The 18,800-nt window shown below is 39.9% G+C and overlaps 1 protein-coding gene across 1 annotated transcript in view; it reads left to right on the top strand.

Annotated features, from left to right (window-relative positions):
• CSMD1 (CUB and Sushi multiple domains 1) overlaps positions 1-18,800 on the top strand; it is a 2,539,710-nt gene that overhangs the window by 2,056,748 nt on the left and 464,162 nt on the right. The window contains exons 34-36 of the mRNA XM_077487775.1: positions 2,309-2,512; positions 5,034-5,158; positions 6,281-6,377. Of these exons, the coding sequence (XP_077343901.1) occupies positions 2,309-2,512; positions 5,034-5,158; positions 6,281-6,377 (426 nt within the window). The remainder of the gene's footprint in view (positions 1-2,308; positions 2,513-5,033; positions 5,159-6,280; positions 6,378-18,800) is intronic.

The raw sequence follows: 18,800 nt of genomic DNA, 5'->3' as shown, positions 1-18,800 counted from the left end.
GCAGAATAAAGTGAAGGTTATGGAGTGGCCATCCCAGTCTCCTGACCTCAATATCATTGATCCACTCTGGGGAGCTCTCAAATGTGCAGTTGATTCAAGACAGCCCAAGAATGTCCAGGAATTTGAGTCTTTTTGCCAAGAGGAATGGGCAGTTTTACCATCTGAGAAGATAAAGGGCCTCATAAACAAATATCACAAAAGACGTCATGCTGTCATTGATGTTAAAGGGGGCAATACACGGTATTAAGATCTGGGGTATGTAAACTTTTGATCAGGGTAATTTGGGTATTTTCTATTGCCAATATGATTTCAAAAGAGTAAACACAGTTGATAATAAATGGCTTCAGCCAAACACTAACCATGAGTGAAAGAAAAGTTGTTGTGTTATTATTCATATTCTCTAAAAAATGGCCAATAAATCATAAATTCTCCCAGGATATGTAAACTTATGAGCACAACTGTATCTATATTATCAGAGATCCTATAGAATAAAATGACAAGCTTTGCAATTTTTTAAGGCACATAGTATTTGTGCAGTGATTTTTAAAATGCAATTTTTTTGGAAAAATACACTTTAATAAATGTTATTGAACAGAAACACAATATAATAAAACATTTTTTGTAAAATATGGTGTTATGCTGAGTAAATATATACCTAACATGTCACACTTTAAAATTGCATATACTCGTTGAATGGCACCAAACTACAATACTTAAAATCCTCCACAGGCAATGATTTTTTACAGTTATTGCTTTTGCTCTAACATTTGCAAAGATACCTTACATGTGTTGTGCAAACACCATTTACATACGAATGCGGGACTTACATATGCATTTGCATTTGCGCATAAGCATGGGGGGGGTTAATATCTTTAACATTTTTATTATTTATTTTATCTAAAACAATTTTTACACCATCTCTTTTCTTTTTTTGTATTAACTTTGTTGCTATCACAAGGGATGAACAACATCTCTTGTGACAGCATGTGTTGTAACAGGTCCTCTTAATGGCTAGATTTGGGGTCTATTAGACCACAAATCTCTCCTCTGGCCTCCAATGCAGCCAATCAGACACAGATAAGTCTGATCGGCTGCTTTTCTGGCTGCTAACTGGGTCACAGAGAGGGAGGAAAAATATAATGTCCTCTCTCTCTCTGTCATATGCCACTTCCACCGCTAAAGGCGAATCACATGTACATGGTGATGTGAACATGTGATAGCTGTGACCCAATGACAGCTCACTGGTATAGGAAGCAGAGCTGTTATGAATGTGATTAATTAATAACAGCTTTGTATACATTGTGATTATGTGATCTCATGATATCCTGGCCGCCGAAGGTGGCCGCTGGGAACTGAGATCCACAATCCACTGTGTCCAGTCCTCTAATTGCTAGAGGAATGTGAACCTTCCAGACAGTATTTTTCCCATGGAAGAGGATATTTTCCATATATTCTAACAGACGTGTAATTGTTTAGATGCAAACAGTACATAAGCAGAATATTGCTCTGCAAAGTTGCACATTCATAGATTAAAAAACTATAATGACAACAAAAAAAAACATGTATACAGTATGTATGCCTTTAAGCCAAAGGCAACTTTTATTTTGAGTGCAGCTGAGCAATCAGTTTTATATCTCTATTGCTGTGCAGTTGATTGAAACAAAATTGCAGTACAGACTGCAATTTTAAGCCCCAATGGAAATTTTTTAACAGAAGAGTTTGGAAAGACACAAGAAGTATTTATTTTGAGACTGAACTTTTACCATTAAATACATCTGATGAGAACATCAGGGGAATATTCCTGTTACAAAACACACAAATTTGCACTAAAAATGCTGAATTGAAATTGCTTTTCCTTCATTTCCTTTAACACATCCTGTAATTATGTACTGATCAACAAAAGAAACCATTTCAGGAACTTCTACCTTACTAGATAATTTGCTTGTAATGCTCTACTTTACATTTTTTACAGCATTTGTAATTTAAGTAGATTATTAGGTAAATAGGAACTTCATCAGTGGTGTAAACCAGTAGATTAACCAGAAGACTTCAGCACAAAGCAAAACTTTGGTATGCATACACTTGCAAATTGAACATTTTATAGTTCTATCATTTAATAATGACAAAATAATAGTTCACAAATTGAGAATGCATTAAGTTTTAACAATATCAGTTTATCTCAAATTGTTATTATTTACAGTGTACAGGGTTAATTAGTTCATTGGTAGGTATTCTAAATGTTTCATTGGTTAAAATATTTTTTCCTTCTCCCTAATGCCTTCTTAATTTCTTTTTTTTCTTAATGCAGCGGTTCCACGCACCAGTGACACTCAGTGCAGTTCTGTTCCTGAGCCAAGATATGGCAAAAGAATTGGTTCTGATTTTTCTGCAGGCTCCATGGTTCGATTTGAATGCAACCCTGGATACCTGCTTAAAGGTTCTAAAGCTATACGATGCCAGACTGTCCCCAATGCTTTAGCACAGTGGAATGACACTGTGCCTAGTTGTTTAGGTAAATGATTATTATTTTTTTCTTTTTTAATGTAGAAAATAGCTAATCAACACATTTCCTGTAGAGGGCTAATTCTACATTGTGATTTGTTCAATTAGTTTTATATTGCCTGTACAAATGGAAAATGGCATAATAATCATCGTCTATTGCATTGGCATAAATTTGCATTACTAATGTTGCCTAATAAAATGATTGCTATGTAGCACAGGCTTGCTAGACTATGATAAGCACTGTATATTAGGAACTGACTTTATAAATCATCAGCTGATGTACAAATCAATCCAATACACTATAGACTGCAAGCTTTTTCAGCACTGTTTAATAGACAGGGTAAAGAAATAGCCTTGGAAAAGAATGTCAATGTTTTCTTTTCATAATGAAAATTGCCTTTGAAAGACTGCCTTATCTAGAGCATTCAGTGGGCTCATATTAATAAAAGCAGATTAGTCCTTTATTGATTTTATATTATTAAGAACATCTGGATTACCAGTGAGAAACAGGATCCTTTAGGAAGACACAAGGCCAGAACAACTTTATTCCATTGATGTTCATAAAGGAAAGCTGTCCTGAGTGAAATACATTTAGACTGCCACTCCTCATCTTTTTCTGAAATTGCTATTTGCCTGGGCTCTCTGGCCCCATACTTTACAAGTCACTGCCTTAGATCAGCCATTCAATGTGTGAAGTCAGAATGGCTGATCTGTCTATTTTTTTTTTTAAGTCAGTGGCTCAGAAAGTATTGAAACATTTGAATCAACATGACAGACAGGCACAATAGATATTTTCAGACAAAGACAGAAAGGACAGCCCTCTTTTGTTTCTCAATACATATTTCCTTTAAAACTTGGATATTATTAAGGATGGACACATAGAAGACAAGATATATTAGACTTTTTGTTTAAGATTACTATGATACTAAGCTAAGTATTATGACATCAGGGTAAGCAGGCAGTTAATTTACGATACTAGCATGAACAATTAAATATGTGCTAAAATGCTTATGTACATAGTTAGTTTAGCTCTGGAGAGCTGCTAATAATGAAGACCTTGGAGACATAGGTTTCACAATTTAAAACTGGACAAAAGGAATGTGAATATGTTGCCACTGGAAGTCCAATAAATTCCAAAAATAATGCTTTAGCACACAAAATAAAAACAATTACCAATTGGTTGCCATAAGCTCAGATGTAATATGAGTAGTATGAAGAATAGTCTATAGATTGTTTAATATACTTCAGCTATGTTTATTGTTATTTACTTTATTAATATTTTACAACAACAATTTTTTTTCACTGTACTCATTAGTCATCTTGACAAGTGGGGTTTTTACAGTACTAAAACATTGTGTGCAGCAATTTCCTCATTTGATGGCTATTTAAAGACCTTATGTTCAGTAAATCTAAAATGAAAATTGTTTCTTAAAAGCAGTGAAAAAACTATTATGGTGGTCCTCAGGACACAGATAATTTGTACAGAGTCAATCAATATATTTTAAATCCTTTTACAACTGCCCAAAGATCAAATCAATATTAATAAAAAGAAGACAAACATAAAGGTTAGTCCTTACACGTTACAATTAAATGACAAGCTATTAGGTAAAAAAAGAGAGTAAGTCTTAAAAAAATGTTAATTTAGAGAATTTCTTTTGAACAGTTCAATAGCCAGACTAAATCAGCAATCATCTTTATTTGTATATGAAGCCATAGTGTTAAAACAGATGTTGGATTTGTATTACTGTCTGTGTCCCTACTAGGAATATTTACCCAATTGTCTTAATGACTATTGTATACGGAACAGAAGGTGAAAGGAAATATTCCAGTCGGAACACCTGTACCAGTTACAACTGTCTATGACCACTTTGTGTCAGAGAGACTTCTCTTCACTTCCTGTTGTATCTCTTGGACAGGAAGTGAAGTAATATCAGTCAGGAAGGTAAATGTGTGAGCATGCTCCCAGAACAAACAATAAATGCTAATAATATGCATATACACAGTAGCTCAGCATTAAGGTACCCCTGCCATGCTGCCACATATGTTTACAACTGGTGTTAAGTGGTTAAGATGGCATACTTTTGTTAAAATCACATTCTAGCTGCGTGACCTGTCCATAGCTGCCAAGCCTCACAATGGTCACCATGACAAATAGTTAGAAAGGGTCTCATAAACAGGGATGAAACCAACAATAAAAATCCAACAGGTTCTATTCCCTCCCCCACTCTATAATAAACCAAAAAAAAATCCTTATCCAGACTTCTACTTTATTTGAGCTAGGTTAGATATGTCTCCGAAGTACAACAGAGAAAGCTGAAGTACACGTCATGAACAACTTGAAAATCCCACAGAATTAGGGACACATTTAATGTGCCCTCCAACAATCCAGAGCTTGGTGCCAGAGTGACAAGATCTATCAATAGATAAAGATATATGCAATCACAAGTGTATGCAAATAGAGACTTGTTACTTTCTCTTTATTTATTTTTTGTCTGTGGTAAAAAATTTAAATCGTATTCTGCTCTTTTCAGTCCCCTGTAGTGGGAATTTTACAGATAGAAGAGGAACAATATTATCCCCTGGCTTTCCTGACCCTTATGGCAACAGCTTAAATTGCGTCTGGAAAATCATAGTGGCTGAAGGATCAGGAATCCAGGCAAGTATACAAAAATAAGTAATAATGTTTAGGGTAAATATGAGACTATGTGGACTTAGCAGGTTACATATTTTTGAATATTGCATGCATAATTTGTAAGTGTAACAATTGCTGGTATGTATTACATCAGAAGGAGATCACAGCCCTGACAATGAGGGGGAGGGACTCCTTTATCCACCTCATGAAAATTGTACATTTCATGCCTGCTGTAGACAATGAACATTTCCCTTTGTGAATAGATTTTAAGCCTGTCCATGCGGTATTTATTGAGCATTTTCAGCGTTCTTCAGTAAATACTGCAGAAATGGTCTAGTGAATTGACAGCTTCAGGATCGCATGAGATATTTAGGCAAAATGTGTCCTGACAGCTAAATATCTCATGTGAGATCATTCTGTGAATGGAGACTACTGTGTTTTAATAAATATGTCACATACTGTGGGCCTTTTGCGATGATTAAAAGAAGTCAGCAATTTTAGCATATGTTTTTTTCAGTACAGCTTTTCTTTTATATTACTTAAATGCTTGAAACCAGACTCCATGAAGATATATGAGAAATGTAGTTATATATTAATTTAAAAGAAATCTATTTATAATTATTTTTAAACGTAACTTATATATTGACCCATTTATATCTAAATATGCAATACAGACTGGCAAAGGAGAATGAGCACTGGGAGCCAATCAGGCTTTACTGCATGCAAATGTGCTGATGGTGAGCATATTGGCAGGAGAAGAAAGCAGGCTCAGCAGAATGATGACTCATTACTGTACTGTTGCTCCAGTATTGTCTATTTAGTAGGCTGAGAAGTCTATTCTCTACCAAAATGTCCTGCTCTTCTATAAGTTCAGTATCTGACAGTGCTGTTTGTCAGGGGTGCACAGAATTACAATTGATTTGGTAGTTAAATCTGTTTTCATGTATGCATTTCAACTGTGTAGTGTGCTGCTTGCCTGGAGTTTAGTTTTAAGAAATACTTGTATTTGTTCTATCTATGCCATCTGCCTTGACACTGAACTTTGGCAAGCCCTTCATTAAAGAAAATAAGACATAATAAGGTATGTTGTCACTGTACTACGTACCATATCATAAACATACTAATTAATGCCAGTTTTTTTGACAGATACAAGTTTTAAGTTTTGCAACAGAGCACAATTGGGATTCACTTGAGATATATGATGGTTCAGATACAACTGCACCGAGACTTGGCAGTTTTTCTGGTAAATTTACATTTATCTAATATTTTAGTATTTTAGTATAATATGCGCATGAGGTCATTATTTAATTTATACTGTTTGAATGTTGTATGTTACTGGTATATGATGTAAAGGTCTGGCCAGAAATATAATATAACGTTTACGTTTGTTTTTTCCTTTGAAGCTACTATAAAACATCTATCTGTCTAGATTGTTGACAGATAGAAAATAGGAAAATGTGCCATGGCAAAATAGAGAAACTTTAAAAAAAAATGTTTGTCACCGAAATATGAGGGGGAAAAAAATATTTTGCAGTTATCCCAGTGAAAATGTGTCCATGCATGGAGGAGCTTTAAAAAGAGGTAACGACCTACAGGATGTGTGAACACAGTTTCAGAACCTAAGTATAAAGTTGGGAGCCAATTAATATGTTTCTTAATTTTCTCAGGTATCCATCCAGTGCAAGGCTCTACTTACTAAGGGCACAGCTCCACTTGGAATTTTTAATTGCATTATTGCACTGTCAAAACTCTTCTACAATCTATCATAGAATGCTAATGTTAAGTACTTCTGCGATTACATGGTAGCAGATATTGATAACTCAACATAAGTGTGATATTGAAGTCTATTCTATTCATCCCTTTTTACTGTTACTGTGCAGCCGCACCGATAAGGAGCTATGGTCAAAAAGATGTTCAGTAATTACAGGTCTGGATTCCATATCAACTCAAGTTAAAAAATAAATAAAATAAGGTCAAAGAAATTTTACATTTACTTTTATTCTAATGAGAGAGGTTCATGGCACAAGTAAGGCCGCGTACACACAGGCGGACTGTCTGACGGACTTGGTCCGCTGAAACGTGTTTCAGCGGACAATCCGCTCGTGTGTGGGCTTCAGCGGACTTTTTCAGCGGACAGTCTGGCGGACTAAGTCTTTCGGAATTTCCGTAATATTGTCCGTCCAAACTTGGTTTCAGCGGACAGTCAGCTCGTGAGTAGGCTATTTCGACTGACTAAGTATGGCGCATGCTCAGAAAGGATTTACACGGCCGAAGGTTGCATTGCAGTGTATTGGACGTCGTATTTCTAGTCCCGTCGTACGCGCCGTACACGTCATCGCGCAAGCTTTCAGCGGACTGTCTGTTCGTCGTGTGTGGTCAAGTCCGTTCATTCAAAAGTAGGACGGACTGTCTGTCGGATTGTCTGACGGACTTAGTTGGATGGATAGTCCGCCCGTGTGTACGCGGCCTTAGCATCATATTTGGGTTAGGCATTATCATGGTTTCAAGGCAAATTCCTAACAAATTTGTGGAGATTCTTCTGGCAGAACTTTTTTAAACCATAAGGCACTATGTCGCTTTTGAGTTATAGTGATCCGGCTTAAAAGGGCTTTCGGTTGAGCCAGCCCTCTCACTATAAAAGGGGGAGGCATAGAGCAGCCATAGGGTGGTTATTTACTAAAGGAAAATCCACTTTGCACTGCAAGTGCATTTGAAAGTGCACTTGGAAGTAAAGTCGCTGTAGATCTGAGGGGGACATGCAAGCAAAATAAAAAACAGCATTTTAGCTTGCACATGATTGGATGATAAAATCAGCAGAGCTTCCCCCATTTCAGAACTACCCCTTAGATTTAAACTTTAATTTAACTATGATTGCTAGCTCTTAGGACAATTAATGTCTGTGCTGCTTTTGTCTTTTTAATATTTTTATTTGTGTCTTTAATTTTATGTTTGGTTGATTTGGGGCCAGCTGTTACTGTTAGCTTCTGTCTTGTACATAAAACCTTTTGTTGCAAGGCTTCCCCTTAACCACTTCCCGACCAGCGCACGACGATGTACGTCGACAGCATGGCACGGGCAGGCATATTGGCGTACATGTACGTCCAATATTCGTTGCCGCCGTGCCATCGGGAGCGCGCCGCCGGCGGCGCGCTCCCGCGCTGGTCGGGACCTCCGTGAGTCCGGTCGCGGGACCCGCGGACTCGATCGCCGCGGGCATCCCCGCGATCGTCTCACGGAGCGGCGGAATGGAGGAAATGCTGTATAAACAACATTTTCTCATTCTGCCTAGCAACTAGTGACGCTGATCTCTGCTCCATGTAATTGGAGCAGAGATCAGTGTACACTAAATGAAAGCCCAACCCCCCCACAGTTAGTAACACACCCCTAGGAACACTTAACCCCTACACTGCCACCCACAGGTTAACCCTTTCACTGCCAGTGTCATTTACACAGGAATCACTGCATTTATATAGCAGTGATTACTGTATAAATGACAATGGTCCCAAAAATGTGTCAAAAATGTCCGATGGGTCCCCGACAATGTCGCAGTCACAATAAAAATCGCAGATCGCCGCCATTACTAGTAAAAAAAAAATAATAAAAAATTATTAATAAAAATGCTATAAAACTATCCCTATTTTGTAAACTCTATAACTTTTGCGCAAACCAATCAATAATCGCTTATTGCGATTTTTTTTTACCAAAAATATGTAGAAGAATACGTATCGGCCTAAATTGAGGGAAAAAAATGTTTTTTTATATATTTTTGGGGGATATTTATTATAACAAAAAGTAAAAAATAATGCGTTTTTTTCAAAATTGTCGCTCTATTTTTGTTTATAGCGCAAAAAATAAAAACCGCAGGGGTGATCAAATACCACCAAAAGAAAGCTCTATTTGTGGGAAAAAAAGGACATCAATTTTGTTTGGGAGCCACGTCGCACGACCGCGCAATTGTCAGTTAAAGCGACGCAGTGCCGAATCGCAAAAAGTGGTCTGGTCTTTGACCAGCAAATTGGTCCGGTCTGAAAGTGGTTAAAAATTAACTTTTGCTGCAGGGTGGCATCATTTTGTGGTTTTCATTTATTTTGGAGCATTTTTCATGTTGACAGGGTCATTTTTTTAAACAGCAGGTGATATTTTGGGGTTATCATTTCTTTTGGGGGCTTCTTGATTTTTATATTATCTTAATAGAGCCTTATATTACGTTTGAGGTGGTCTAAGCACAGCATTCATTCAGTGTTTTACTGTTTGTTCTTGGAGCATTGGAGCAACCTTTAGAAGCTGATTGGCTACCATGCACAGCTGCAGATGATTTTGCACTCTCCAGTTTTATTAAATCAACCCCTGGGAACCTAAAACCTAAACCACCTCATACTAGATCACTCACATTCACCATATTCACTACTAGCATAATTTATTAGACAAAAGTTAGGCTTATTACCCTGACTAAAACTGCCCTAGACAGCCCTGTCATAATCTGCAAATATGCAGGACAAAAAAAATAAAAAAAATAATTCCTGACACCAAAAGTCTTGCAAACGGAAGAATTCCTTTAAAAAATAAAATAAAATTCACACTTCAGATCACTGTGTTCAGACTAGTTTAGTTGGTAATTCTTATTCGCCAATTAACCACTTGCCAACCAGCCAGCATCATTATACTGTGGCATGTCAGCATGATCAAGCAAATCGCCATAGGTGAACGTTGGCACCTTGAAGGGCAATAGCAAGCACGCACACTTGTTGCACAGCGGAGGACCCCTGGGCATTGCAGCCACTGGCCACTCACGATCATGAGCACGAGAACCAGAACGGGGATGTGTGCACACAGATCCACATTCTGACAGGGGAGTAGAAACAGATCTGCTGTTCCTAGTGATTAGGAACCTTGATATCTCTCCTCCACTAGTCAGCCCCATCCCCCCACAGTTAGAAACACACATGAGGGAACACATTTAACCCCTTGATCACCGCTAGTGTCAACCACTTCCCTGCAGTGACATTTATACAGCATGGATCGCTGTATAAATGTCAATGGTCCCAAAAAAGTGTCAAAAGTGTCCAATCTGTCTGCTGCAATGTTGCAGTCCCACTAAAAATGGCAGATTTTTGTCATTAATAGTAAAAAATAAAATAATAAAAATGCCATAAATCTATCCCCTATTTTGTACACGCTAAAGCTTTTGTGCAAAACAATCAATATACGCTTATTGCAATTTTTTTACCAAAATATATAGAAGAATATATATTGGCCTAAACTGATAAAGACATTTTTTTTTTTTTTTTTTTGGGGGGGTATTTATTATAGAAAAAAATAAAAATTATTATTTTTTTTTTCAAAGTTGATGCTCTTTTTTGTTTATACCACAAAAAAACCTGCAGAGGTGATCAAATACCACTAAAAGAAAGCTCTATCTGTGGGAAAAAAAAGTATGTCAATTTTGTTTGGGTACAGCATTGCATGACCGCTCAATTGTCAGTTAAAGCGATGCAGTGCCGTATCACAAAAAATGGCCTGGTCATTAAGGAGGGAAATCTTCGGGTCTGTAAGTGGTTAAATTACTAAAATTTTAATCCATGCACAGTGAATTTCCCATCCCATCTCATTATTTACCAATGGGCTTGTCACTCACTAAGTTTGAACCTCCTCATTACAAACTGCTTTACTAACAGTTCAACCCTATGTCAAGCTTTACTTTAAAGGATAAGTGCACTGTCAAACAAAATGAACTTATTATTTTTGTTCCCCTTTACTGACCTAAGAAATCCACCCTTTTTCTCTGAGGGTGCATACTTACTGGGATCCAACATCCATGAGCTCCTGTGTTTTTGTTATCCAGTGCTGCAAGTCTTCCTTTCCTGACTGCAACTTCACAGTAGAGCCCCTAAACTTCTAGGCATGTTCTTGGTAAATCAGTGTAATGCCAACAGCAATAAAAAAACAAAACAAAAAAAACAGAGCAAGACAAAGGAGTGCAGTAGAAGATCATATGTGCATGATACATAGATTGTTAATACTTCTCTTGCTTTACTTTGTCTTTTGATCTTTAAAGCGGATGTAAACCCAATGTCACCCTTTCTAAACTACTGTCATAGGGGTTATCTAGAAGGATATACATGCCTCCTGCATGTATCTTTACCTGTCAAATGTCTCCTCTCTGTCTGCTATGAGACCCGAAAAACTGCAGATTCTGTGGGTGGGTCTGTTATCTGGAGCTCGGTGGGTGGAGTCGTGATGTCAATATCCATTTTCTCCTGTGTATTTCTTAGCCCTTGTACACACGGTCGGACATTCCGATGGACAATGTCCGATAGGACCATGTTGTCGGATAATCCGTCAGTGTGTGGGCTCCATCAGACTGTTTCCGACGAACCAAATTTTCCAGCTGGGCTATAAAATTTTCCGACAACATGATCCGATCGAACGTAGTCCCGAACATAGTCCCGTCGTAACAAAATAACGTCATCACATTACGTACGATCGGATTTTCCGACAACTTTGTCCGACGGTGTGTATGCAACACCAATTTTGGACAAAATCCAACAGATTTTGTTGTCGGAATGTACAACTGTGTGTACAAGGGCTTAGACTGAACTTCTGCTGTGATTTCTAACATCCAGTGAAAAGACAGGAAAGTCCCCACATGACTTCAGCATGCCCAATTATGCTGAGGTGCGGAACATCCAATCCTGGCGGAGCAGCAGAAGAAAGGAGTGGGAGGAAATTAAAAAATAATGCATGTCTCTTAGGCTAGTGCACGAGATATGTAAATCACCTGTCACTCTCAGCAAGGTGGAGGATTTGACAAAGGTTTTCTCTGTTTGTCAAGATTTATCTGACTGAACAATAAAAGGATTGCTCAGAGCTGGATTAACTCTTTGTAGCAAGACTGGGCTCAAATGATAGGAAATCTTATACTCTACATTATGACATAAAAAATAACATTTCGGGTTTGCATCCACTTTAACAGAAGTCTATATAACTGATACCTAACTGGTTGATTTACAATATCCGTCTTTTCTCTGGTACACAGGGAGGGGAAAGGGTTTAGTAGTATTGATACAAATAGGTTTAGCTATGAACATATTCAAAAGATGTTACATATTTACAGCATGTTGTAATGCAACATAAAGATGTACACTATATATATATATATATATATATATATATACATATATATATATATATATATATATATATATATATATATACAGTATAGTCTTTGTTCTAAATAGTTCTCTGATTATATAATTTTCTCTTGATAACTAAATTTAACAATAAACTGATAACAAAATACTATTTAATATCCCGTTACTCTCATCAAATTGTTATCAGGGATATCCTAATGCATTTAGGTGTCACAGTATATAGTGTAGTGTACTTTATAAAATAACATTTACTGTTAAATGTCTCCCAACATTCGGCCCATGTGTACAGGGCTTAAGCATGGTTGTCCCCAGGGCAGGAAGTGAGGGGAAATATCTCTAGAAGCAACAAAGCCAATATATATATATATATATATATATATATATATATATATATATATATATATATATATATTTTTTTTTTTTTTTTTGAGTTAAGTAGAGGAATGCAGCTTTTTTGTGTTTTTCTCTGGTGCACATTTCTCTACCTTCCTGTCAGGTAAAAAAGTGTGTCTCTAGAACAGAAGTGAAAGGTAATCTCATATACAGGTCCTTTGATAACAGTAAATCATGAAAGGGGTTCTAACTTTCCCTTATTCTATCCAAAAGTTAAAAAATATTATTTTTTAGTGTAGATTTTTTTTCCTGTTGTTTGAACTAGATGGACTGATGTCTAACTGACTAACTATGTAACTGCATAGATATTCTGTTAAACTGAACTTCAGGCAGAGTTAAAAGGCACAGCTTAGTTGCTCTGAAGCTGTAGCTCTGTAATCATTAAAGCATTGTTAAATACTTTTTAAAGCAGTGTACGTACCTGAATTTGACTGGTTATCAGCAGTATTGCAGTACCTACTATACAGCAGAGCTCAGAAAAATGGACAGAAGAGAAAAGGAGCCAGGCTGGTGTGTTGTAGTGCAAGAAGCATGCTAATATGGTTAAAGAACAGGATCACAAGAGCTCACGGGTATGCTACTTTTCTAACTGTTCATAGGAGGGGAGTGGGGTGGAGACTCGTATGTAAAAGTGAAACTGTAGCACAAAAAGATTAGGTTTCCACTTTTGCTAGATAGATGGAGTGTTCTGTGGCATAGAGCTGTCGTAATGTTAAACTGTATATGTAGTATAAGATAAGAGCAATTAAACTCAAGTGGTAGGTGTGTTTACACCCAATGGAGTAGCTAGTAGGGATGGGCTTGATGTTTTAGTCAAACATAAGTTCATCTCGAACATCAGCTTATTTGCCTGCTGTGGAGTGCCCCATAATGCACTGCGATCACGGAGCGATGCGCTATCAGAGCCGCAATTGGCAAAAAGCAAAGTGACTTTGACCAATCATTGCTCCGGGGCTAAGTCCACGCCTCACAATATATAAGGCTGCTGCTTACACGACGGCCATATATAGTGAATGAATAGAGATTAGGCAGGTAGTGTAGTGTGCAGTCAGTTAGTGTAGTGTATATATAATACAGTTCAGCGTATATAGTGCAGTCAGTGCAGTATATATAATACAGTTCAGAGTATATTGTGCAGTCTGTGTAGTATATATAATACAGTTCAGAGTATATAGTGCAGTCAGTGTAGTATATATAATACAGTGGAGAGTGTATAGTGTCATCAGTATAGTATGTGTAATATACTGCAGATTATATAGTGCAGTCAGTGTAGCATACAGCCCCCAGATCCCAGCCCCCCCATGTAAATGGATAGCAGGTACATCGTACCCCACCCATTCACCAAAAAAGTATCAAAAAATAAAAACCACAACAGACAGTTTTTGACAGTTCCTTTATTAAAAAAAGAAGAAAAAGGGTGTCCCGTGATGTCCATCCATCTTAAATCACACTGCCTGAAGGACCCGAAAAATATAAATAATTTAAAAAGCTCCACCTCCATGGAAGGCCTCCAGGCGTCTGCTGTCTTTTGGCTTTGACAGCCATTATATAGGCAAGGGTGGGGCCACCCAGTGACGTAACCGAGTGACCCCACCCCATTCTGACATCACGTGACGTCAGAGGGGGTGGGGTCATCTGGATACGTCAGCAGGGGGCCCCACCCTTGCCTATATAACAGCTGTCAAAGTGAAAAGACAGTAGTCTTTCATCACCCCCCCATCCTGACCTCTAGGCTGAATGGTCAGATAAGGATCTGGTATGAATTTTGGGGGACCCCATTTTTTTTTTTAATGTTGGAACTGGAGGGGACCCATCTTTTTCATCTATATTACTGGGTGCCAGCAATACATTACAGCTGCATGCAAGGTTAAATGTTGCATCAGTGTTTCCTTCTCACATTAATGGCCCCCTTACATCAGTGGCTCTCTTCCTTCAGTGTCCCCCATTACTTTTGAATCCCTCTAACATTAGTGCCTTCTCTTACATTAGTGTCCCCTTACATCAGTTTGTCCCATTACTTTATGCCCCCTAACATCAGAGTCCCTCCTATCATCAGAATCCCAACCTTACATCAGTCACCCCTCAATTTATCAATGCCCCACCTTAAAATATCATTATGCAGCACTAATCCAATGTAATAAGCAGTGGTGGCCCAGCATTGTGGGTGCACGGGCGCCACCCCCATCCCTGCTGCCACCTCCCTATCCATGCGCCCAGTCCCTTTCAGGAAACCAGACACATGGATTCCTATGGTGTAGCAGGAGGGGGTGTATTTTTTTGAAGCGCCTGATTAGAGCCAGAGGCAGCATTGCTTCCCCACCAATCAGAAGGCAGGTCAGTGAGACCTGTTTCCTGATTGGCCAAAGCAGCAGGCATCCCTATTGGAAGCTCAGCACTTTGGCAGAAGTGGGACAGAGGAAGTGAGAGGAGAGGAGACACCGGAGAAGAAAACAAGGTAAGTAACGATCCATCCATGGGGGGGTTGTGCTTAAAGGTTGTGTCAAACGATCCACCACTCGTGGGGGGGTTGGTGTCAGTGCAGCAGTGTGTCCCATGATCCACTCACGGGGGGGGTGGTGTCAGCGCCATGATGTGTCCCATGATCCACTCTCAGGGGGTTGTGAGCGGGGTGTCCCCGGAGGGACACTGGCAGCATTTGATGGGAACTCTAGGAGCATATGATATGCACACTGGCCACGTTTTATGGGCACACTGGCAGATATGATTGGCACACTGGCAGCATTTTATGGGAACACTGGCGGATATGATTGGCACACTTGCAGCATTTGATGGGCACGCTAGCAGTATATGATGGGCACACTGGCAGCATATGATGGGCACACTGGCAGCATTTAATAGGCACACTGGCAGCATATGATGGGCACAGGCTGTGTTGATGCGCAGACTGGCAGCATTTGATGGACAGACTGGCAGAATTTTATGGATACACTGGCAGCATATGATGGGTAGACTGGTAGCATTTGATGGGCACACTGGCAGCATATGATGGGCACACTGGCAGCATATGATGGCACACTAGCAGCATTTAATGGGCACACTGGCCACGTTTGATGGGCACGCTGGCAGCATTTGATGGGCACACTGGCAGCATTTGATGGGCACACGGGCAGTGTTTGATGGGCACACTGGCAGTAAGCATTTGATGGGCACAGGGGCAGCATTTGGGGGCACTGTGGCAGCGTTTGAGGGCACAGTGGCAGAATTTGATGGGCACAGTGGCAACGTTTGGGCACAGTGGCAGTGTTTGATGGGCACAGTGGCAGCATTTGATGGGCACAGTGGCAGCGTTTGATGGGCACAGCGGCAGCATTTGATGGGCACAGCTGCAGCATTTGAGGGCACAGTGGCAGCATTTGGGGGGCACAGTAGCAGCATGTGAGGTCACGGTGGCAATGTTTGAGGGCACAATGGCAGGGTTTGATGGCACAGCGGCTGCAATTGATGATTTTTTTTTTAAATGTTTGCGCCCCCCAAAAAATTTGAGCACCAGCCGCCACTGGTAATAAGATACAGTCCATATAATAGATGATAAAGAAGAGCAGATATAAGCCCTGCACCAGCTTCTGTGTGAAGATATAAACACAGCACACCACAGTGTTTTCAGCAAGTCTCCTTACCAGAGGAGTTGGGCACTCATATTGTAGACAGTAAGGTATATAACAGAGCTATCTTCTTTCACAACATCAAGCAATGCCCCACCTTACATTAGTATGCCTTTTTATATCTGTGTCCTTCCTTACAACACTGTCCCCCTTACATTAATGTCCCATCTTACATCAGTGTCCCACTTTACTTCTAAGCCCTCTTACATGAATTCCCCTCTTTACGTTAGTGTTAGTGTTCCCCTTTCTTCAGAGCTCCCCCCCCCTTATATCAGTGCCTACCTTTATATTGATGTCAACTCTTACATCAATCCCCCCTACATCAGTGCCCCCTATTACAATAGTGCCTTACTTGCACCAGATTCTCCCCTTAAATCAGTGTCTCCACTTATATCAGTATCCCCTCTTACATTAGGGTCTCCACTTACATCAGTGCCCCCCCTTTATATCACTGTCCCCTCTTACTTCAGTTCCTACTTACACCAGTGTTCCCTCTTTCTTCAGAGCCCCTTTACATCAACCCCCCCTTTATATCAGTGTCCCCTCTTACATCAATTCCTCATGTTACAGGTCTACCCAATATCTACCCCTACATCAATTCCCCCATTATATCAGTGTCCCCCTTTACAATAGTGCTTTCCTTGTATTAGAGCTTCCCCCTGAAACTTGTGCCCCTTTACATATGAGTCTCCCCTTACAGGAATGTGACCCCCGTACATCAGAGTATCTCCCCCTTAGATCAATGTGACCCCTTACATCTGTGTGCCCCCTCCTTATATTAGTGTGCTTCTTCAGTTCTTTTCACTGTCAGGTGCATCTCAAAGATCGGTTGTGTGTGTGAGAGTTGGGGGGGGGGGGCTTGTGGACATGTACTTACAGAGCACAGGGGATGTGCAGTCTTCCAGGCACAGTCCTGCTTTCACAGGCTCCTGTAACCACTCTGGAAACTTTGGGATCTCCAGGAACAGACCATCGGTGCTGCCTGACAGTCTGCAGAACTGACACAAGTAGCGGGGGTGGGGCACACATGTCCTTCTGAGCACAGAATAGCATGTGGCATCTGAGGCATCTCCCTCTCGTGCATCAGGCTCTCACACTCTCTGCCTCTCCAGAGGCACTGGTGCTGTGAACCTATTCGACAGGACTCCGGCACAGGAGCTAATAGGAGAGGGGGGGCATGTTCTCCTGCATAAACTGTATTGATCCCTCTCCTGCTGACATTCAGGTGCCCTGCACCCTCAATGCTGTCCTCCCTCAGGCTTCCATTGATCCATTAATCCATTGATCCAAGCTGCACTGACAGGAAGCAGGACGGGGAGAGAGAACAAACACAGCCAGCACTTTCTCATGGCTCTCTCCTCCTCCATCCCAGTACTGGGCTGACAGGAGTAGTGATGTTGTTCTCTCTACTCCTGTTAGCAGTGGCTCCGCTCTCAGTGTGGTGCCTGGGGCAGATGTCCCCCCTGCCTCCCACACGGGTTTTGGCCCTGGTTGCGCCAGTCCAAACCTGTATTTTAAGGGAATTGCAGCCAACTTTTATTTAAAAGCAGGTCACAGTTCATACAGATAAATCTTCCCACACAAGGGTCTCTCACCATCACTGCGAAAACCTAACATTCAGCCTCCTGGTTTTCTTGTGGCAGCTTTACTTCTCCGAGCACCTTTTCACAGTCTTCTTAACTATCAAACCCCTTTGATCTTCCTTACCATCAAACACATCCCAGGGCTATGTGCAGACATTAAGCTTTTGCTCTGCAGCTTTCCTTGCAGCTCCCTAGCTGTGCTTGTCCCTCCTGGACTTCCTCTCAGGCTTGGGCCTTCCTCTGTCCCAACCTGACCTTGATGCACGGCCTCCCCTCAGACACACTGACATCCCTCTGGAGGGGGCCCTAAGCTCTAAAGCCCCGTACACACTATCAGTTTTTCTGCTGAGTTTTTCCTTCAGGTTTACCAAAACCATGTAGTGCAAGGGCCTGCCTGATTGCATACAAATTGAAACTCCTAAGGTTTGACATCATATTATATGGTTTTGGTAAATCTTACGGAAAAACTCAATAGTGTGTATGGGGCTTAACTCTTGCCCCATTAAGAAGCCAGCACACACCTGAGTAATCAGTCTGCTTGCTTCTCCCCGATTTTGGCATAAACCACCCTTTATAGAGTAGTACAGGGTCCTCCTGCTAGAGTAGGTAAAGTGTGTAATTAGCTGTTGGCCCAGAGTTTAGCTTTAATTTTGTGTTCTCTGAAATAAGGTACAGCAAAACACTATATGTTGCTCCAGATTTTACAATATTCACATGTATAAACTTTATTGTATGGTATCTATTCCTATCTACCTACTTTGGATGTTATTTACTTTCGTGAAGTGATGTGTTTGCAAGTGAAAGGAAAATAACTAGTTTTTACATCAAAATGGTAATTATATGCAAGGAATTAAAAAGTAGGGTCTTCTCTTCTACATGATTAAATATATGAAGCAAATAAATATAAGTTTTCTTG

Source organism: Lithobates pipiens, unplaced genomic scaffold (genome assembly GCF_037356315.1).
Source record: "Lithobates pipiens isolate NorthernLeopardFrog02 unplaced genomic scaffold, aLitPip1_a1.2 Scaffold_18, whole genome shotgun sequence".
Classification (NCBI taxonomy): domain Eukaryota; kingdom Metazoa; phylum Chordata; class Amphibia; order Anura; family Ranidae; genus Lithobates; species Lithobates pipiens.
The sequence above is the reverse complement of the archived record's forward strand: the minus strand, read 5'-3'. Positions and strand labels throughout refer to the sequence as shown.